The sequence below is a fragment of the Doryrhamphus excisus genome, chromosome 11 (genome assembly GCF_030265055.1).
Source record: "Doryrhamphus excisus isolate RoL2022-K1 chromosome 11, RoL_Dexc_1.0, whole genome shotgun sequence".
NCBI lineage: Eukaryota > Metazoa > Chordata > Actinopteri > Syngnathiformes > Syngnathidae > Doryrhamphus > Doryrhamphus excisus.
Genome location: NC_080476.1, coordinates 21107563 through 21130352, shown reverse-complemented (window position 1 = coordinate 21130352; position 22790 = coordinate 21107563). Strand labels below are relative to the sequence as shown.

Here is a 22790-nt window from a genome sequence, read left to right as displayed (position 1 = left end):
TGTCTGCTTCCTTTTTCTTCTACTTATACAAAGGAAAGTAATGGTAATGCTTTTATTTCATTTGAACTATTATTATTCATTACTTATTTCATTAGTTTTATGAATTTTTTATTTATTTTTATTTTTATTTTTATTTTTATTTTTATTTTTATTTTTATTTTTATTTTTATTTTTATTTTTATTTTTATTTTTATTTTTATTTTTATTTTTATTTTTATTTTTATTTTTATTTTTATTTTTATTTTTATTTTTATTTTTATTTTTATTTTTATTTTTATTTTTATTTTTATTTTCACATACATTTATTATATATTTTATTATTTTTTTATTAAATCTTTTTATTTTTTTATATTTTTTATTATTTTTTTTAATTTTTTATCACGTACCAAAGTAGGAAGTGATATGTCCATACAATGACATAATGGGTACCATAGTAACCGTCAATATAGTGATATATTTTTGTGTTTTATAGTGATATTATTTTTAGCCTTATGCATTATTTGAGCTGTTTGAAGATGAACTATATCAGCAAGTTGAAGTATTTGTCATTTTACAAATAAGGAGTTAGTATGTTCTCTGTAGGCGGCATTATGAATTATCCTCACTGGCCTTTTTTGCAGTACATTTAGCCAGTGAAGATTGCTTTTATAGTTATTATCCCATATTTCCACACAATAAGTAAGATATGGTAGAACCAGAGAGTACATACATATCATCTCAAATATGGCGGATTTTATATGTACAGTTGTCTGCAGCAACCAGGTTTGGTCATAAGTCACGTGTTTCAGTAGATTCATTTAATCATAACAGTTGGGGATGTCCGATATTGTCTTTTTTTCCGAAAACCGATACGCCCATTTTGTCCAATTCTTAATCAGCCGATACCGATATGCGTAACATGACATGTCTCCAGTGGTGGAATGAATACAGATACCGATGTAGACCAAGATCACAGTTTTATGCTGATATCGGGCCAATATCGGTATCGAAATAATTCAAATGACAAAAGCTACACCAAACTACCCTCAGTAATCACTTTACTCCCGTACGATAATTACATTTGTATATGGTATATGGGTACATTCATATCTAATGGATACAATAAAATATGTAAACAAATGTATCAACAAAATGTATAGATTTCTATAGAGCAGTGATTGTAGTATTTAAAAAATACAATAAAAAATCATTTAGTATACTACAAATAATAAAAATAACAAATGTACTGTAATAATAAATGGTTTAGTCTGTTTCAAATATACTTCCATCATGTTTACACATGCCCAAAGTACTAATGTACAATAACATAGTTATATATTGTAATTCTAAAATAATCATAAAACACAATTTGATATATAATATAATCACGAAGTTAAAATACTATACTTTAATACATCAAAATATTTGTCAGCTAGTAATTTGGTGTCGTAGGCTTTTATGAACCCGCAAAAATGTGTATTTACCAGTTGAAGAAATGGAGAGTGTTTCGATTTCGAAAAAAACCTTTTCAAAACTCAATTTCCCATAATGCACCACTCTCCCCGCGCAGACTCTGTGGCACGGGGTACTTGCTCCACTCCCTCCTCCCTCCCTCACTTTAATGCTAGCTAAGATGGTGGTTTCAGCGTAAATTATCTCCTCAACAGCCAAGAAAAGACAGGGGCAAAAACACCTTTATAGCCTTTTAATGACAACAGAGCAACACATCCACGGTTACACGGAGTGACCGCTTAGCGATATTTGGACATTTTCACATCTACATTGGCTCGCAGTCCCCGCCCAATTTCGGTGTGACTGTGTTGGAGTGGAATCCTAAGCTAAATAGGAACAGGGTAAGTCAAGCTAACGTAAGCCAACTTTGCTAACACCAGCTAGCATAGCCTCCAGCTTGCCTCCGCTCGCCAAAGGACAGTTGTCCCAAATATTCTCCCACCGACTGGCTGTCGAGCTCCCCCCAAATCAATACACCCCTCCGGAGTTGACGAGGCCGTTGTCAGACGCCTCAGTCGCGGTCAGCTCGGTGTCCAGCTCCCCGTTAGCCCCGTAGGCCGCGTTAAGCTCGGCTCCGGCTGCTTTCATGTTAGCATGCTAGCCGCACCGATGCTAGCGATCGCCAAGCTAAGCTGTCAGTATGTAACAGGGAAACGTCACGTAGTGTCATCCGTTTTTATAAAGTATTTACTGTCGCTGTCGTCTTAAAACTCCTATGCACATTCTGAATGCAAACCGCCACACATGAAGTGACTTGGGATTGAAAGGACAGCTTTTATTCGAATCGCGGCTAATGTTAGCTTGTGGTGGTCAAATAACATCTGTCATAAGGTAGGACTCGTTAGGCTGCACACTTTTCTTAATACACCAGCTGAACGATGCCTTGGCAATTATAATATGGAATGTAAATGCGATGCGTGTTCTTTTGGTTGCGTTTTTACCCCCATCCTCAGTGGGCTCTGTGTTGTCACACATTAAGTAGAGCAGGACTGCAAACAACACGTTATTTATACACAATCACTTCCAGTTGTGTAACACTGGAGCAGTCTTTGTAAATGCGGGGCTTCTGCACTTGTTCTTTGTTCTTTGCACCAAACATGAGAGGGAAGTTTAAAGCCAGGCTGTTCTGCTTATGTTCTGTTCTACTGTACGCCCCTGTTGTAGCACATTGTCAACACTTGAACATGTCACATCCCTTCTGTCGCAATGGAGGTTGGCACAATTTTTACTCACAATTTCCCCCCCTCACTTAGCTTTGTGCTCCGCGACCGCCCCCTCACGACCGCGCCCGCCGTAGGATGTCCCATAGCCCCGACATGAAGGACGACCCCATGGAGTGCCCCCTGTGCATGGAGCCGCTGGAGATCGACGATGTCAACTTCTTCCCCTGCACCTGCGGGTACCAGATCTGCCGCTTCTGTTGGCATCGCATACGCACGGACGAGAACGGCCTTTGCCCCGCATGCAGAAAGGTGAGGAGGGGAATTCACCTTTTGGGCCGTGGGACGCTTGGTGATCTCCGATTTCGTAGAATTGTATCGTAAAGTCCTTGTGCTTATCATTCTCACCGTCTGCTCTTTGGTGCAGCCATACCCGGAGGACCCGGCTGTGTACAAGCCTCTGTCACAAGAGGAGATCCAGAGGATAAAGAACGAAAAGAAGCAGAAACAGAACGAAAAGAAGCAGAAGGTGACAGAGAACCGCAAGCACCTGGCCAGCGTCCGAGTGGTCCAGAGAAACCTGGTGTTTGTGGTCGGACTTTCGCAGCGGCTCGCCGACCCGGAGGTGAGCATACCGTCGCCGACAGTGTGACTTATGCACCACATGATGGTTTTGGGAGTCTGTCAAGATCGGACGTACATTTTGGTCTTAAGGTCCCATATTTTATTTATTTTATAGATATATATTTTTTTTAATATATTTATTATATAAATATAATACATATATATATATATATATATATATATATATATATATATATATATATATATATATATATATATATATATATATATATATATATATATATATATATTAAAACAGTATATATATATATTAATATAAATATATAAATAAATGAAAAATATATATATATGCCAATAATTTTTTTACATATTAATTCTTCATCAATAGGTCTGACAGGTCCCACATATATTTCTAATATTGGAAGTGTCAGTCTTGATGGTGGAATTGAGGAAATTCAATTTAGTAAGCCCCACTGGGAACACGCCATTTGTTGTGTGTGTGTGTTGCGCGCGTGTAGCTATAATGCTAATGAGCCGTGTTTGTCTCTCGCCAAGAAGCGTTACTGTGTACTTTTATACTAGAGCAGCAATGATTATTCGAATAATTCCAAGTACCTCGATTACAAAAAATATGACATTTTAAAAAATCTATTCTTCTATCTACGTGTTTAATTTATTATTGCGTAACTAAATGACTTGCATTGTGTCATTGTTTTTAAATAATTGTCTCTTTTCATTGTATCTAATGGTGGCTAAACTTGATGCTAACGAGTAGTCAATCATGCATAATAGATGCTATGTCATCTGGTTGAAATGCTACTGAACCAATGAACAGAAATATGAATTAATCCTACAATGATCTTTATTGCCATCTTGAGCCGAAGTTAACCTTTTGACAATATTAAATCTTTACAGATTTTTTATATTTTTTTAGCACCCAAAGCAAGTATTATTTTGTCTCCTTTTTTCAGCAAAAAAATAAAAAATTCACACCAGTTAGACTCCCTCAAGAATTCTGTTCTGTGCGCAGTCAAATTACAATGCATATAGTGTATATAGTATATATCCCTTAAAATAACCAGCAGTTACTATATGCACAATGTCCATTTAAGAACTAAAAGGCTTCATTATGTAAAAAATTAAACAAATTGATTGTTCATTATTTAGTGAAATGCTTTTCATTATTATTATTTCATTGTATTTAATAATTTATTATTTACTTAATTTATTTATAATTTATTATTATTTTATTTTAATTTTTATTACTTTACTTTTATTTTATTTTTTGCTCTTTAACCAAGCAAAAATATGCAAAAATAAATGACTAGAATATTGGATTGACTAAAATATCGGATAGCTAGCGGTGGTATCATGTATGTAGATGGTATCAGGAAATCCAGTGTGGGAGATTTTGATCACTTTTGGTGCTCCAGGGACACACATTGCTGTTAGAATATTCTTAAAAAGTCGCTTCCTTTTGTTTTTAATTGTAAAAATATGTGTTTTTGTCTTAAACGCAGATCCTAAAACGACCAGAGTATTTTGGGAGGTTTGGGAAGATCCATAAAGTGGTCATCAACAATAGTACATCTTATGCAGGTTCACAGGTGAGTTCACAGAAGTTGTACAGTTTGCTTTTCCAAGGCTTTATGAAACTCCTCATGATGCGTGCCATAAAGCAGTGTTTTTCAACCTTTTTTGAGCCACGTTTTTTTTACATTGGAAAACATCACTAAGTCTATAGGAGGAAGGAGCTAGGTGTTGCCACACGGACCGATATTACATTGCTCTGCCAGTCTTTACACCACGGACACTCCACAGTAGCCATGTTTACATGAGGAGTTTTTCTCTTTTCGAATGACTTTTCCGGAAACAATGGTATACAATATGGAATATTCCAATCGCTTGTCTACATTGCTATAATCAACCAGGATAGTCAACGGGGCATGCCCAGTAAAACGTAAACACCAACATCACGTGATACCGACTTTCACTTGTTGGAATAATTCCGTATTGCCAGTTTTTCGTTTGTCCAGTCTTGAAATTTAGTTTGGATCAAAAACAAACTTTCCGTATCAGTCCAGTGCCGATTGCTGGCCTCCATTTTTAAAACTGAAGAACGTCTGGAGCTGCGTGTTACGTCATATCTGAGCATGCGATATGATACATTTAACCAGGACAGATCAAATTAAATCTTGCTAATATTTTATAATTCAACTCGGTACATGTTTTATATAGATATATATTTTCTTTTTGACTTATGAATGGCGTATAGAAGGGTTTAGATTGTGTTCCACAGATGGCGCTCATGCACACGAAAGCTGCTTGCCAACCGCCAATAAACAACAGAAGAAGAAGAACGCACCCTGACAACTTTCCGATTGAGCGGGTACAAGATACCTCAATCGGATTGGGGAAAGGAATATTCCACCCCTGGGAATCCCATTATATATTCATTGGGATTGGCACTTTTCTTTGGGAATGAGGCGTATACAAAGGTTACATTCTTTCCGTTTGAGCAAATAAACCAAAGGCAATTGGAATATTTGGGTCCACGTATACGTGGATATTGACATAATATTTGCAAATGATGATTAATGAATGTTAATTATAAATATCACTGCCGTAAAGGCTAAATGGGGACACGAGTATCGTTGGCGTGGAAACGTAGCCAACATGTCTTTACGTTTTCTCCAGACGCCATCTTCAATTGCTCTGGGCCATTTGCTGACGATAACATCCTATTTTGATTCGTTTGGATTTTTATTAGAGCTTTATTTTTTTTTTATAGCTACTTTAAAATTGAATGTAAGTCGGCTTGTCACGATGACGGATGATGGTGGCAATATTTCAACTAAGTTTAACTTATACTTAAGTTTAACAATTGAGTGAGTCCATGCTGTGCAGGCTTCTGGTGCAGGCTTTTGGTGCAGGCTTCCACAGCGTCCACACACGGCAGACCGCTCATGACCACGTGTTGATGAGTAAATGCACGACGAAAGAACCACTTCCTCGCTTTGTTTTTGAATGTGCGCCGTGTGGGAATTGGAGCAGAGTTACAATGCAAGCAAAGAAATGTATTTTTAGCGCATGAGTGGGACAGCACTTCCATACGTCACAGAGAGAAGTATTCTTTCCTGCATCGCCCCAGTATCCATATGATAACATTTTCAACCACTAGTGTGCCATGAGGAATTATCCAATATCACTTTTTATAATTAACATTTATTAATCATCATTTGCAAATATTATGTCAATATCCACGTACACGTGGACCCAAATATTCCAATTGCATTTGGTTTATTTGCTCAAGTGGAAAGAATGTAACCTTTGTATGTGCCTCATTACGAAAGAAGTGCCAATCCCAATGAATATATAATTGGATTAACGGGTGGAATATTCCTTTCCCCAATCCGATTGAGGTATCTTGTACCCGCTCAAACGGAAAGTTGTCAGGGTGCGTTTTTCTTCTTCTGTTGTTTATTGGCGGTTGGCAAGCAGCTTTCCTGTGCATTAGCGCCATCTGTGGAACACAATCTAAACCCTTCTATACGCCATTCATAAGTCCATAAGTCGAAAGAAAATATATATCTATATTAGGGCTGGGTTAAACAATTATTTCTGTAATCGATTAATCTAGAAAATATTTTTTTGGTGCATCGATGAATCCCTGAAAGTCCCTGATTAGTCCCTGAAAACATAAACGCATGCACAGGTTAATAATAAAATATATTTCTAAATGATCTGCCCATATCAATAAAGTATAATAACATGAATAATACTAATAACAATAATAATAATATAACTAAAACTAACTCTAGCGTGTGCGGTTTGGATGAATGACGGGGTTAATCATTGCAAACAAGGAAATAAAAAAAAGTCGAAAACTTACGGCGTCTTCTCCTCACAAGCAGCTCCCGGGTGCGGGTGCATCACCGACGTGCTTTTGTGATATTTTAATATTAATATTTTAATTAATGTTAATATAATTGTGCATAGGTCACAAACGACCGTATCATTACCTTTTGGCGTGAAGTATTCCCATACTTTGGATAATCTTTTCTTCTGGCCGGACTCACTGAAACTTGTTGAAAAGTTGTTGACCTATAGTCACCTTTACACTCCTGTTATGCAATATAGTAGACATAATAAGGAAATACGGATAAGACATGGAAAACCTGTTGACATCCTTTTGAATACCCTTTTCAACATTATTAGAGCCCTCTAGACATAAATAACATATTCCCTTATGTCTGCTACATTGGCTAATAGGGCTGTAAGGGTGACTATAGGGGTGTTATTTCATATCTAGAGGGCTTTAATGGTAAACATTATATTTAGAAGGTGGTATACGTGGTTTCTATGTGTTCTCTTATGTCTACTATATTGGGTAATAGGAGAGTCACGGTGACTATAGGGGTGTTATTTCATATCTAGAGGGCTCTAATCATGGTAAAAAGTGGATCTAGAAGGTGGTAAACAGGTAATGCGTGTCTCATTTTCCCTTACTATGTCTACTATATTGGGTAATAGGAGTATAAAGGTGACTATAGGGGTGTTATTTCATGTCTAGAGGGCTCTAATCATGGTAAAAAGTGGATCTAGAAGGTGGTAAACAGGTAATGCGTGTCTCATTTTCCCTTACTACGTCTACTATATTGGGTAATAGGAGTATAAAGGTGACTATAGGGGTGTTATTTCATGTCTAGAGGGCTCTATTCATGTTCCAGAGTGTATTTAGAAGGTGGTAAACAAGTTTTGCTGCGGCCGCCGCCATGTTTTGATTCTGAGTAGTGGTTCGTGAACGAACAGGTAAAAGAACTAGTTTTTTTTTTTGCGAAGGAAGGAACCACCCATAAAATATCCGTTCAGTCTGCCGGCCGTTTTGTTCATGACCGACACGGCACTAGTTGGTGAGCTGTTGAGTCGGAACCAACGTGAACATGAGTGAACGGACTGACTCCACACGACTGACCGGGTCTATGCATGGGGGGGGGGACCAATTGACTGAAATGAACGGATCTTTTTACTGAATGAAGCGGAATGATCCTGTTCTTGCCCACCACTAATTCTGAGTGAAGGCGCATCGACATGCAGTTCTTCGATGTATTTTTTTGTGTCAATGATGTGGACACGTCGTCCAAGCCCTAATGTTTACGCTTTACTGTGCATGCCTCATTAGCCACATTTACATGGACCCAAATATTCCGTGGATATTTTTGGTTAGTAGTGTGCCACAAGATTTTCCCAATGTAAAAAAACGTACCGTGGCTCAAAAAAAGGTTGCAAAACACTGCTCAATATCCCAGCCCAGCAGTAGAACACGTTGGAAAATGCAGTCATGATGCAAGCATGTGAGGGTTGTCACTGCAAAGCAAACCGCTGCACTATTGTCTCAGCAGCTGATGACTTTATTCTTTATCCTTGTGATGGTTCAGGGGCCGAGCGCCAGCGCGTACGTCACCTATGTCCGCTCTGAAGACGCCCTCAGGGCGATACAGTGCGTGAACAACGTGGTGGTCGATGGCAGAACACTCAAGGTAAGGCCTCGCTCTCGGCCACGTGTCCACGCGCTGAAGTGTGTTGTTGAATTTGCTGCTTTCCTTCTTTCGCCTTGCAGGCTTCCTTAGGCACAACAAAGTACTGCAGTTACTTCCTCAAAAGTATGCAGTGTCCGAAACCCGATTGTATGTATCTACATGAACTTGGCGACGAAGCAGCTAGCTTTACTAAAGAAGAAATGCAGGTAAAAGTCCTTTTATTACTCGTGCCTGTTTTACTTGCTCTCTACTTGCGTGACATGTATTCATGGTATTTTGCGTCTGGCTTTCAGGCAGGGAAACATCAAGAGTATGAGCAAAAACTTCTCCAAGACCTGTATAAATTGAACCCTAGCTTTCTACAACCTCCAGCATGTGGAACAGAAAAGTCAAAGAGTAAATCAGGCTTAACACAGAGGTTGGTTGTTTTTATATTTCTTTCAAACGGACTTTCTTTCAAACGTTTGACTTCCATGTTTGTCTGGTGCCACAGAAGCAGCAATAGCAATGGTAAAGATGGCTGGCCAACGTTGTTGGGGCACAGCAAGCTGGCCAACGGCCTTTCAGAGGACCGCAAGTCCCCACCGCTGCTAGACTATCTAGACCAAGAGGGTCTGACCTCAGACGGTCTAGATACAGAGCTCGGCCCTGGCCAGTGCACCGCCCTATCGCCCTTCTCCTCAAGCTGTGACAACAGCAGGTACGTCAGCTTCAAAGTCTGTATAAACACAATTCTTCAATGCAATAGTAATGTATTGACGGTCCACGAAAATATTCCATTTCTAAATGAGGAATTCTACTTGGCTGAAATTCTTTTATCACAGACACACCTAAATAAAACTAAAATCATGCTGTGTGCTAACAGCAGAAAGGACACGCACCAGCAAATACAAATAGACGGTGTAGACATTGAAAGGGTGAAGGAAAATACATTTCTGGGGATCACAATAGATGAAAATATGAGCTGGAAACCTCATATTACAAATATACAACATAAGGTGGACAGAAATATTTCAATATTGAACAAAGCTAAATTTGTTCTCAATCTACACTCAATCTAAATGTACTGCAAAAAAGGTCAGTAAGGATAATTCATAATGCCGCCTACAGAGAACATACTAACTCCTTATTTGTAAAATGACAAATACTTCAACTTGCTGATATAGTTCATGTTCAAACAGCTCAAATAATGCATAAGGCTAAAAATAAGCAATTAGCTAAAAATGTCATCCAATACTTCTCTACAAGAGAGGAGAAATATGATCTCAGGGAAGAAGTACATTTGAAACACTTCTATGCTAGGACTACGTTATGCTAGCCATAGCATTTCAGTATGTGGAATCAAACTATGGAATGGATTGAGTAAGGAAATCAAACAATGCACAACGATGAGCCAATTCAAGAAACAATACAAGCAGTTGATGTTTGCTAAATCCAAGGATGAAGAGTCTTGAACCAGTCATGATGTGCTATATATATCACTATATTGACACGCACTATGGTACACATTATGGCATTGGATGCTCATATCACCCAGTACTTCTGTACGGGACAAAAAATAAAAAAAAAAATTACAATCAAAAATTATAAACTTAAACTATACTAGGAAAGCAGGAAGTGAACAAATGTAAGAGTTAGTGATTGTAAAAGTACCAGATGGAGGGGTAGGATTTAATAAGCTTTGCTTCTTCCTACTCCTTTTGGACATGTGGAACCGGGAACTGATTATGGGATGCACTCAATTGGAATCTGATGCATGTTCAAATGAAATCAAACCATTCCCATTACCATTACCATCTGGAACCATTTCACCAAGATCAATGAGCGATGAATGTATTGAGTTTAAATTGTGTGATTAATACAGTCCATGTTGCATTTGCAGTCCCAGTGACAAGCCTTCAGAGTCCATGGGTTTGGTGAATGGAGAGACTTTACAACAGGTACTTCCAATTCCATTCATCAACATGAACAAGAAACAGCCCTTAAGTGCAATCGCCGTCTTTGTTTCCCTGCCCCAGATGCCCACAAGTGACTCCCCATCCCCTCCCCCGGGTTTAACCAAGCCCAGCCTGGTGGTGCCCATCAGTGTGTCAGACCTCACGGCCCGCTCGCCCTTCGAGGGGGCGGCGGCCGAGTCGCAGTCGCTCTTCTCGGACAACAGCAACTTCAGACATCCCAACCCCCTCCCCAGTGGTCTGCCCCCATTTCCTGGCAACCCCCGAAGCAATCCGGACTGGCCCATGACGCCTGAACCACAGAGCCTCTTTACGTCAGGTAAATATAAAATGTCCTAACAATACTCTTCAATACAAACTAATATCAGAAAACAGAAATACAACACACATGATACTTAAAATATTTTTTGGGGTTGTTACTGTGAAGCCACTACAGATGTCCCGGGTCAATATGAGCAAAAAAAAAAGTATTGAATTATATTGGCAGAATTATATATTGTTCGGTACATGACAATAAATAAATAAATAAATATAAAAATAAGTTTAAAAAAAAAATAAAAATAAACTGAAACTATAAAATAAAATTACATAATATAAATTAAAATAAACTATATTAGGAAAGCAGGAAGTGAACAAATGTAAGAGTTAGTGATTGTAAAAGTACCAGATGGAGGGGTAGGATTTAATAAGCTTTGCTTCTTCCTACTCCTTTTGGACATGTGGAACTGGGAACTGATTATGGGATGCACTCATTCGGAATCTGATGCATGTTCAAATGAAATAAAAGCATTACCAATTTCTTGCAAAATGCTGCAATTTAACATGATGCAATTAAGCAAAGGGAACAAATGGAATTCAGTATGGTCCTACAAAAAGTATTTGGCTTTATTCCTTCCAGGCACTTGGCAGTAAATACAACTAAAGTGCTGTTTGTCTATTTTTACTATGCACCACTTCTTGATCATTCTTTTTGCCATCTTAAAACAGCAACAACTTTTCAAAAACAACTTTGACGTGGGCTATGCAATTCCAATAGCAGTGCTTCAGTGGTGGAGTAAAACAATTCAACAATAATTACTGCTGTAAAAAAAAACATACTGCTAATATGAATGCACTAGCAGCTAGGCTAATACAGTAGTGGGGAGCAGAAAGTGGAAAACAAATGACGGACGTTTTGTCGTTCTTTGAGAATCCGTAGTGTTTCCAAACATCCCATTTAAACGTTGCAGTGGGGGGGTTAAATATAGAAACTTCCTCACTGCTGCTTGCTGCGAACGTCCATGGTTTACTAGTAGTTGTATGTGCCTCACGGCTTCCATCCGTATTCAATACAAAACGTGAAATAATGATGGTGCATTCAATGCACCTAGGGAACAGCATATGGGATGAAGTTGAACATTAATAAAACGGCGCTTGAATACCGGTGCTTTGTGGATATACCGATACCCACAAACGCAACGCGATGAATCTAGATTTCACCATAGATTGCATCCATACCCAGTGAATGAGCCGATGCACTCGCATCGTGTGCATCAATGTATTGATTAATTGCCATTATTTTCCACACCCTTAGTACATATGTATACTCAATTGAAACTTGGTAATGGTAATGCTTTTATTTCATTTGAACATGCATCAGATTCCAATTGAGTGCATCCCGGTTCCACATGTCCAAAAGGAGTAGGAAGAAGCAAAGCTTATTAAATCCTACCCCTCCATCTGGTACTTTTACAATCACTAACTCTTACATTTGTTCACTTCCTGCTTTCCTAATATAGTTTATTTTAATTTATATTATGTAATTTTATTTTATAGTTTCAGTTTATTTTTATTTTTTTTAAAAACTTATTTTTATATTTATTTATTTATTGTCATGTACCGAACAATATATAATTCTGCCAATATAATTCAATACTTTTTTTTTGCTCATATTGACCCCTCCATCTGGTACTTTTACAATCACTGTTACATTTGTTCACTTCCTGCTTTCATAATATAGTTTGTTTTAATTTTTTAAATTTTATTTAATTTAAATTTTCAAAATAATTCATTAATTTTATTATTTTTTATTTGTTTAAATGTTTTGTCACGTACCGAAATAGATGACAAAAACACAGCAACGTTAGTGGTGGTGGGAAAAAAAAACCAAAATGTAGCTGCATAATCAAGATCACATCTGTAGTGAAAAGCTGCATCAGGACACCCCTAGATGCCTTTTTTTTCCTCAACAAAGTCGTCATTTGGAGACATTGTGACCAATAGTCAACTATTGGAACATGTTCTCTTACCGTCAGCAGCTCTTTTAGCTAATTGTGGCATATGTACTGTGATGCTTTTGCTCACATGTTGATCATGCACTGTGAAATAAATAACATGACATCAAATGTAAACATTTAACAACAAAACCCTTCTGCCTATTTTGTGACTGTCAGTTATTTTATTTCTCGATACTTCAGTAGCACTTCCAGTAACGTCCATGTTTGATCTGGCGACAGACACGATACCGGTGTCGTCCTCCACAGACTGGCAGGCAGCTTTTGGCTTTGGCTCGTCCAGCAAACAGCAGGACGACGACCTGGGCTTCGACCCCTTCGACGTCACCCGCAAGGCCCTGGCCGACCTGATAGAGAAGGAGCTGTCGGTTCAGGACCAGAGCCCCTCCTCCCCGGGGCCTCTCCCCCAGGGGAACAATCACGGGCCCGGCCTCCTGCCCCCCAACGGTAACGCCGGCGCACCTCACCACTTCCCCAGTGGGGTGCCGCGCCTCCCCCCGCAGCTCCACCACAGAGCCATCTACACCTCCTTCAGTTTCCCCGGCACTCAGAGCAGCCAGGCCGGTCAGCAGCAGCAGCAGCCGTCCGCCAGACACCCCTGGATGGGCGTCCCTTCGCGGAATAACCTCACACACTTGAACCACTCAGCCAGTGCTGCCTCACACAGTAACTTCCTGGACCTGAATCTGCCCGCTCAGCACAGCACGGGTCTGGGAGGGATCCCCATCTCAGGTACCGTTGTGGAATCTTAACCATGCCGTTGTCATTCCGTGGATAACCTGTAGTTCCTTAACCCCCCCCCCCTCCCCTTGCAGAAAACAGCGCCTCTATAGAAGGCCTAAATGTGAAAGAGTGGCAAGACGGCCTCAGAGCTCTCCTGCCCAACATCAATATCAACTTTGGGGGCCTTCCAAACTCCTCTTCCTCCTCGTCCTCCTCATCCTCCAACAGTGTTAACCACATCGGTGGGCCAGCAGGCATTTCACACAGCCTGAGCTGGGACAGTGCAGCCAGCTGGATGGACCCAGCCATCATCACAGGTACTTGGGGATCCAGCAGCTATACATTTTTTTTGGCATTGTAGTATAGTATAGTATGCTTTCAGGAGGGTGTCCCCCATCCCATAGTCATATCAGCAAATAGGTGGCTTGTGGCGTTAATAAGGTACAAACATCAGGAGGATGTATGGGTTAGGGTTAGCGTTAACCCTAACCCCAAGTATGATTGGACATAACCGATTTTGGCTTTGCAATCATCGTTTTTCCCCCCTCATAATTTCTACTACATTACCTCACATTGCTCCTCACCAGGCGTGAGGCGTGACCAGTGTGTATGCGAGCCGTCCCGTCCCATCCCATCCCGTCCCGCCCCCCACCACTTAGACAATGTGGTGGCAGATTGGTCTCCCTCAATTGCTCTGACGCACAGAGTGAGGCCTCTTCCTGCCCCTTTTGGTGACGAGACACCAGGAAAGCACCCTTGCATGCACATGGTAATATACAGAGACAGGCTAAATTATGGAGTAAATTTGCATTTATTGCGTAATTCTATTTTTTATTTATTATATCATATAATTATATAGTTATTATAATTATATTATTATTATTTAATATAAGATTTATTTTTATTTATTTATTTAATTCATTTATTTTATTTTTTAGAAAAAAAAATTCAGACCGAGAAATCCTGTGAAATTGTAATCAGGTACTTTTTATGACACCCTTATTTTGTTTACCCCAGACTCACTAAACAGCACTCTTATTTTGAAGGCCAGAAGTGTGTTGCGAATGCGCCTTGACAGATAAGACGAGCTTGGTTGCAAGAGTAAGCGTCTTTTTTTTCACTCAGAACTTGAACAAAGTCAGCGGGAATTGGAAAACGCTGGCTTACATTAAAGCGGTAAAACACCACGCCACGCTAGCATGCTCTGCTAAACTAAGGTAACCCCACTCGTATTCTATTCAACATAACTGCAACGCTCTTTCAAAAGTCTTTACAAAAATAGAAAATAAAACAAAAATGTCCACAAATACTTCCATATTTGGGGGAAAAAAAGTCAGCCGCAGAGTTGTACTTTGCTCTCTAGCGCCACCACTGGGCGCTCTTCTGCCAGCGCCTGTGCCACTAATGGATGAACTCTGAAGAGGGGGTCGAAAAAGAAAGAAAAACACTGCATGTGTGTACTTTGTACTGCATCATCGGGGTACTTACCGCCGCTCAATGCCGACAGTCCTCTATTATTATGTCTACTCTATTGGCTATAGGAATATAGGAATGTAGAGGTGACTATAGGGGTGTTATTTCATATATAGAGGGCTCTAGTCATGTTGAAAAGCATATTTAGATGGTGGTAAACAGGCTTTCCATGTCTTATATGTCTTACTTGCTGTTATTGTGTCTACTATATTGGCTAACATGAATGTAGAGGTGACTATAGGGGTGTTATTTCATGTATAGAGGGCTCTAGTCATGTTGAAAAGCATATTCAGATGGTGGTAAACAGGCTTTCCATGTCTTATATGTCTTACTTGCTGTTATTATGTCTACTATATTGGCTAACAGGAATGTAGAGGTGACTATAGGGGTGTTATTTCATATATAGAGGGCTCTAATCATGTTAAAAAGCATATTTAGATGGTGGTAAACAGGCTTTCCATGTCTTATATGTCTTACTTGCTGTTATTATGTCTACTATATTGGCTAACAGGAATGTAGAGGTGACTATAGGGGTGTTATTTCATATATAGAGGGCTCTAATCATGTTAAAAAGCATATTTAGATGGTGGTAAACAGGCTTTCCATGTCTTATATGTCTTACTTGCTGTTATTATGTCTACTATATTGGCTAACAGGAATGTAGAGGTGACTATAGGGGTGTTATTTCATACATAGAGGGCTCTAACAATGTCAGAAAAGCTTTGTGTTGCAATGTGATTAAGTGTACATTGTCATCGCCCCCTCCCACATACACAGGTATCCCGGCGTCGGCAGGCAACAGTTTAGACTGTCTCCAGGACGACAACCCGCCACACTGGCTCAAGTCCCTGCAGGCGCTCACAGAGATGGACGCTCCAGCCAGCTCGGCGGCGCCCACCCCCCAGCCCTTGCACAGCGGCATCCTCGAGGCCCACATCCCCCTCCACCACAGAGCAGCAGCAGCAGCCGCCGCCGGCTGGACCCCCTACCTGCCCCCCGCCACAGCCAACCCCACCAGCCAGTTCCACTCCCCACCGCCAGGCTTCCAGGCCGCCTTCAGACCCCCGGTACAGCCCGCAACAGAGCTGCTACAGAGTGCCGCCGTGGACCGCCACTGAATACAGACTCATCCATCTAGCCCACGACCACGTTACACCCACCCATCATGTACCCTCCCGCCCCCCCAAAGCCAAACACGTCAATCTGCAGCGTATAAAAAATGATGAACATGCTTTATTTTTCTCCTTCCTTTTTGTTTTTGTTTGTGACACGCCGTACCCCCCATCTGCTACCATCGGCACTCCTTAGACCTAGATGCAGGGGGTGGGGGTCTGTCGCCTAGCTTACCCGTAACAGAGCACACGTGACAGCATAGCATTGACCACCCGGCGGTGACCTTTAATTTGAAGAAGCGTGGAGCGACCAAGCTGGAAATCAAGAGCCCTCAGTCTTGGAGAGATATTTGGGGAGGCAGACAAGGGGTTTGGGATTTGAGGGCTCTGCACGGGCTCCCTGTTAGACGGGGGCAGAGGCCGGCTCCAGAGGCCGGCTCCAGAGGCCTCGTGGCTCCCATTCCCTATGGTGCTGGGCTCCCACCGGCCCCCGTCCCGCCGGAGGGAACGCTTTTGCTGAACCTCTGTATCAGAGGGTAGAGCGAGTGCCCGGGCACCGCAGGGTGGGGGGGAGCCAGTCCTCGTGGATATGATGGCGGCACTCAATCCCAAGCACGAGGATCCCACTTGTTACTCACAGTGCCACCGTGTGGTACTGCCGGTAGCGAGTCCGACCGTGGACCGCCACCACGTCGGAGGGGAAACCAGATGGCAGAGAAGGAAGTAACTGGCAAAGCGTGCTGACCCGCCAGGGTCTTCACTAAGGCCTTAAACACGGCGCAAGGATAGCGACAGGAAGAGGCGGGGTCTCGTGTCAGTGATTGCCGCAAGCCATGCAATATCGTGTGCGACTTTGCCAAGTGTGTCAACACAAAGTACTGTAGGAGTGGCGCTTGCAACCTTTCTCTCCTTTCTTTGCTTTCCACTCTGACCTCGTCCCGCCACCCGCCACCCGCCGCCTCTTTTCAAGTCTTATTTTCCCATCCGTATGGTCGCCACCCGCCACCCCGGCCCCTCCATCACTGTTCCCTCTTTAACAGTATTGACACAAAGATGATCAAATTGAGCCGGGAGAAAGCGGTCATGAAATGGGTTTTTAACGTAACGTCACAAGGAGGAGGAGGGAAAAATGAACAAGTTGAGGCGCTTAAAAGGAAGTGAAATATCCTCTGCAGGTCTGGAAAATGAACCTTAAATAAAACTGAAAAGTCAGACCGGGTCTGTTGTCTGCTCTTGTCATTAATAAATAACCCCCCCTCCACCTCCCCCCAGCACTTTCCATGTCATTCTCTTCCTTCACCTTCCCTATGTTTGGTTCTTGTCCACTAGGGGGCAACACAACACCAGAGTCTGCCTGCCAAGCGAGCCGTCACCAACGACCAGCAGGGGGCGACAGCAGCGTTGACATCCCGTCCTCACCTTAACACTTGTCTTTGTTCCTGCATCTTGTAGCAATATAGCAATATGGTAAATATGGTAAATGTGGTAAATGTGGTAAATGTGCAAGTCAACACACGAACACAAGACTTACTAGGTTCTGGTGTTCTAGCTGCCAATACTTACGCACAGTCTACTAAACCAGCATTTGGCTTTTCAGGTTCATGACTGTGCTGTAATTGGAGGATGATATTTTGAGGACGTCAGGCCACAGTTGCACCCTCTTGGTGTGTCCCCCGCCCCCCCCCCCCCCCCCCTGTACGGTGCTGAAGCGGCACCAGCAGAGGAATGATGCGGTCAGGCCGGAAAATTCAGGGACAATGAGTCAGCAAGCAGCAGCACTACTGGAGGAGGAGGTGAGGAGGAGGTGGTCTGGCTTACCAGTGGAAAGCTTCATGATGATCATGCATACCTATATGTGTGTATATATATATACGTATATATATGTATGTATATGCGCAGTATTTTCACACAGTCCAGAAATAGCCCCCGCATCGTGATTCAGTGTATGGAGTTCCAGGCTGGACCCTGTGAGCATCAGTGGTGTTGGGTAGACTTTATTGATTGCTAAGTTTGCTGACACGGCATATCAGCACTAATTGTTGCCCAAGCTAATATGATAGGAAATAACGTCAAGCCAATTCCCTTATGAACGCCACTGGGAATGCTTTGAGGGAACGTTTTATCACGGCGCAGTCGATTCCATGACAGGTGTGCACTGGGAAGTGAACAGGAAAGGTGTTTTGTTGCGCAATAGGCTCACCTGGTGGACTTTTGTAGGTTGTGGTTGTGACATTTGGTGTACAGTAATCAGGTGTGTTTTTCCGAAATGTATTCTGTATACGGCCTTCTAGTAGTAAAATAGCTAAATGAAGTAAAAATACAAATATAAGGCATTCAGAAGATGTGTTCAAATACATAATAATGCTCTATACCAGGGGTCAGCAACCCGCGGCTCCAGAGCCGCATGTGGCTCTCCAGCCTCTTTGTTGCGGCTCCCTTTGCAATGCTTGAATATTTTTTAGCACCCGTGTGGTGAAAATGCACGTCTTTGTTATGAGTTTACAAAAATCCAACTTTGTGTGAGACCATGAATGCATCCTGACTGAGTTCTGACTGGTGACTGAATGAGCAGACAGGATGCTATCCAGTTCTCTCTGACAGGTTAACATGAAGGGAAATGAGTAATACTTTGAGTTATTTGAGTTATTAATTATTATTAATGAGTTATTTGACGATTCTAAAAAATAAATTAGAGCTCATTTAAAAACAAAAGTTTATCTCCAGTACTAGCAAGAGTACTCCAACTCGTCTTTTTTTTTTCCCTCCAATGTTGTTTTAAACATACAACGTTTTGCGGCTCCAGGCTATTTTTCTTTAGTGGGCAAGTGGGTGAAATGGCTCTTTTCATAGTAAAGGTTGCCGACCCCTGCTCTATACTATTCAACGCCGGTTACTAGTGTCAGTAATGTTACATTGACAGGAAGTTAAAGAACCCCCAATGTCTAGTTATCAGTGTTGTGGTCCATGAAACCTTTTCTACCTAGGTCATCATTTTATGCACGCTAATTTAATTTATGAAAAAATAATTCACATCAAAAAATGTAAATTAAAATAAAAAAAAATATGTAGCAGTACAATGACTAGCACTTGAAAGGGAGGCTGCAGCGTGATGAGTTCATGGACTTGAAGCAGGCTGCAGTGGGAATGAATATCCAGCTCACCGGGGCCGTGCAGTCCTTATGTAACACTGGAGTACACTCTTTGGGCCCTCGAGTCCGCTTCAGTCCCTCATCTTCCGCCGGCAGAGAGAAAAAGCCACCCCTTGTTTCCGTCCCGGCGTGTGTGTGCTGTGTTCACGTGCTGGATAGAAATAAATATAGCAACCATCATCTGGCCCTGGTCTGGCTGCCTGCCTGCATGGGAAACCTGCAGGGACTGCTCTCAGCACAAAGCACTCTCTCCATTTGTCAGCCTTTGACAGAGCTGCCTCCGCTGCAAAAAGTTCACCCTTAATTAGCCGCGGCAACCAAACATCTGCTAATTCATTCGAAACACTCAAAAGTCAAAACTTGTGCTTCTCAAATAGTGCCGGGGGGGCGGGATTAACCATGTTCATTCATTCATTCATTCATTCATTTTCTACCGCTTTTTCCTCACGAGGGTCGCAGGGGTGCTGGAGCCTATCCCAGCTGTCTTTGGGCGAGAGGCGGGGTACACCCTGGACTGTTATTCTTCTTAATTATTCACTGACCATCACAATTATATAGCATAAATTGTACACCATACGTCCGTATTGATGCGACACTGTCCTTTTATATTGTGTATTGTCGCATCATGTGTTTGTATGTGATATGTTACACTCATTACTGCCATGTTCTACTCATTACTGCACAAAAATCTTCCGATGAAAAACCTGATACACATGGAAAAAATGGTGGCATAATTCTAAGAGAATAAAGTTGACATTTAGGAAAAAGTATGAGTCTTAACATGAAGTTGACAGGAATAAAATATTACAGGATAATTATTGATAGTCATGTAAGTATTACAAGACAAAAGTCGTGCCAAGTAGAAAAAAAACACCGTACACTTATGCCGGTAAATAAATACAAAATAAATGTAGTATTTGTGATGACAAATGGAATTGGAATATTACCAAAAAAATATTGCAAGTTCTCAGAAGGTCCTCTAAATAATTCAAATTATTATTATTATATTTTGGCGGGGTTTAATTTTGAAGAGCTATATGAACAATAATAATAATAATAAACACGGTTCCTTGCTCGGCCCCTCCCATCTTGAGATAAGTGCACATGCTGTGAAGGACACTTCTTGCAGCGTGCACCAGTCTCAGCTGAGCCTTTACTGTAAATTCCACCAGCAGCTCACTTAATGTGTCCTGCCCAGGAAGGCTGACATGCACCCCCCCCCACACACACACCGCCCACCATCAATGAGCAATATGGGGTGGGGGCTGGCCGTACACCACCCTCCCTAATAATGCCCCTTTTCTGTCATTCATCAATATGTCACCATTGATGCATCTCTGATAATGTTGATCATGTTAATCATGTTAATCATGTTAATGTTAATAACTCCACTGTGAGATACCCCAGTGTCAACAAAAACTGCTGAGGCAGCACTATTGGATCTCCAGTAGCCCCCCACGGGCCTCGCAGCGACGCCAACCTCTCCCTTGACCCCAGCCCACCTTCCGATCCAATTCCCGCGGTCCTCTCTCTGACCCACTTCCTGTTTCATAATGGAGGCAAAGGGCGTCATGTCGTCATCCTGATGAAAGCACGACTGATGCCACAACATCAGACCCACCTGTGTAGTCCCACACGTCCCGACACAAGATGCTTAGCTAACTTCATCCGACCTTAGCATGCATTCCGTGGGAATCGCTGCTTGGCTTTCCCGGCCAGGGACACAAGCGGGAACAAACATTGAGTGGACATGGAGAAAGGAAAGAGTATTTCATGCAGATGCAACCGATGCAACCAGATTGTAACCCATTATGCTGCTATTTTCATTTGCATATTTCATAATCATCTTTGAGGAGGAGCATAATAATCCTGATTTTAGTTTTATTTAGGTTCAAGGACAATCTATTATCATCAAAGCATCTTTTTAGTGGGACCATTTCTAATGTTCTAATGATAGAAATGTTTCTACTGCTTAGTGCTGAGACGTGGTGGCATGGATCTCCGTTATTGGACACCACATTGTGTCTCACGTGGGATTTGATCCACTGGGGGGGGTTTGGTATGAGGGGAATATGAGGCGTGTCCGTCCTCTAAAAACAAAAACGCTGTGTCATGATCTCATGATGTACCTGACAATGGATACATTGGCACCCCTAATGTACCTGAGAATGGATACATTGGCACCCCTAATGTACCTGACAATGGATACATGGGCACCCCTAATGTACCCGAGAATGGATACATGGGCACCCCTGATGTACCTGAGAATGGATACATTGGCACCCCTAATGTACCTGAGAATGGATACATGGGCACCCCTGATGTACCTGAGAATGGATACATTGGCACCCCTAATGTACCTGAGAATGGATACATTGGCACCCCTGATGTACCCGAGAATGGATACATTGGCACCCCTAATGTACCTGAGAATGGATACATTGGCACCCCTGATGTACCTGAGAATGGATACATTGGCACCCCTGATGTACCTGAGAATGGACACATTGGCACCCCTGATGTACCAGAGAATGGATACATTGGCACCCCTAATGTACCAGAGAATGGATACATTGGCACCCCTGATGTACCTGAGAATGGACACATTGGCACCCCTAATGTACCAGAGAATGGATACATTGGCACCCCTAATGTACCCGAGAATGGATACATTGGCACCCCTAATGTACCTGAGAATGGATACATTGGCACCCCTGATGTACCTGAGAATGGACACATTGGCACCCCTAATGTACCAGAGAATGGATACATTGGCACCCCTAATGTACCCGAGAATGGATACATTGGCACCCCTAATGTACCTGAGAATGGATACATTGGCACCCCTAATGTACCTGAGAATGGATACATTGGCACCCCTAATGTACCTGAGAATGGATACATTGGCACCCCTAATGTACCTGAGAATGGATACATTGGCACCCCTGATGTACCTGAGAATGGACACATTGGCACCCCTAATGTACCAGAGAATGGATACATTGGCACCCCTAATGTACCCGAGAATGGATACATTGGCACCCCTAATGTACCTGAGAATGGATACATTGGCACCCCTGATGTACCTGAGAATGGATACATGGGCAAAACAGGAAGAAGCCAACAGCTGGAGGCCTGTGGACATCACCTCAAGTTGGAGATAGGTTGAGAGACCTCAACTGGCTCCTCTACATGTGATTGGGGGGGGGGGGTTCTACTCTGAGCCTCTCCGGGATGACTAAGATCCTCAACCTTAGGGTCCTTAGGGATCTTAATCTCTTAGGGTGAGTCCAGCCGCCCTACGGAGGAAACCCATTTCAGCTGCTTCT

The 22790-nt window shown here is 41.8% G+C and overlaps 2 protein-coding genes across 3 annotated transcripts; both read left to right on the top strand.

Annotated features, from left to right (window-relative positions):
• Positions 1–1597: 1597 nt before the first annotated feature.
• Positions 1598–16432, top strand: cnot4a (CCR4-NOT transcription complex, subunit 4a). Of its 2 annotated transcripts, none has more exons than XM_058086325.1 (13): positions 1598–1832; positions 2745–2963; positions 3079–3276; positions 4757–4843; positions 8675–8776; positions 8857–8982; positions 9070–9194; positions 9270–9476; positions 10659–10716; positions 10795–11050; positions 13254–13736; positions 13820–14044; positions 15978–16432. In XM_058086325.1, the coding sequence occupies exons 2-13, from the start codon at positions 2790–2792 to the stop codon at positions 16316–16318; spliced, it is 2382 nt and encodes a 793-aa protein (XP_057942308.1). In that variant the 5' UTR covers positions 1598–1832; positions 2745–2789; the 3' UTR covers positions 16319–16432. The 2 variants fall into 2 exon arrangements, with proteins under 2 accessions (XP_057942308.1, XP_057942307.1); XM_058086324.1 differs by having other exon boundaries at positions 13227–13736.
• A 5238-nt stretch (positions 16433–21670) lies between these two features.
• LOC131138384 (bile salt-activated lipase-like) lies at positions 21671–22630 on the top strand. Its single transcript, XM_058087247.1, has one exon. It carries the CDS (start codon positions 21671–21673, stop codon positions 22628–22630), a length of 960 nt encoding a protein of 319 aa, XP_057943230.1.
• The last annotated feature ends 160 nt before the right edge of the window (positions 22631–22790 follow it).

Excerpts from the sequence above, each read along its gene's own strand:
- LOC131138384 (XM_058087247.1), top strand. The coding sequence starts at position 21,671 with ATGGGCACCCCTAATGTACCCGAGAATGGATACATGGGCACCCCTGAT.
- cnot4a (XM_058086324.1), top strand. The coding sequence starts at position 2,790 with ATGTCCCATAGCCCCGACATGAAGGACGACCCCATGGAGTGCCCCCTG. Across the intron at positions 3,277-4,756 it reads AGCGGCTCGCCGACCCGGAG|ATCCTAAAACGACCAGAGTA; the intron begins GTGAGCATACCG and ends TCTTAAACGCAG. Across the intron at positions 10,717-10,794 it reads ATGGAGAGACTTTACAACAG|ATGCCCACAAGTGACTCCCC; the intron begins GTACTTCCAATT and ends TCCCTGCCCCAG.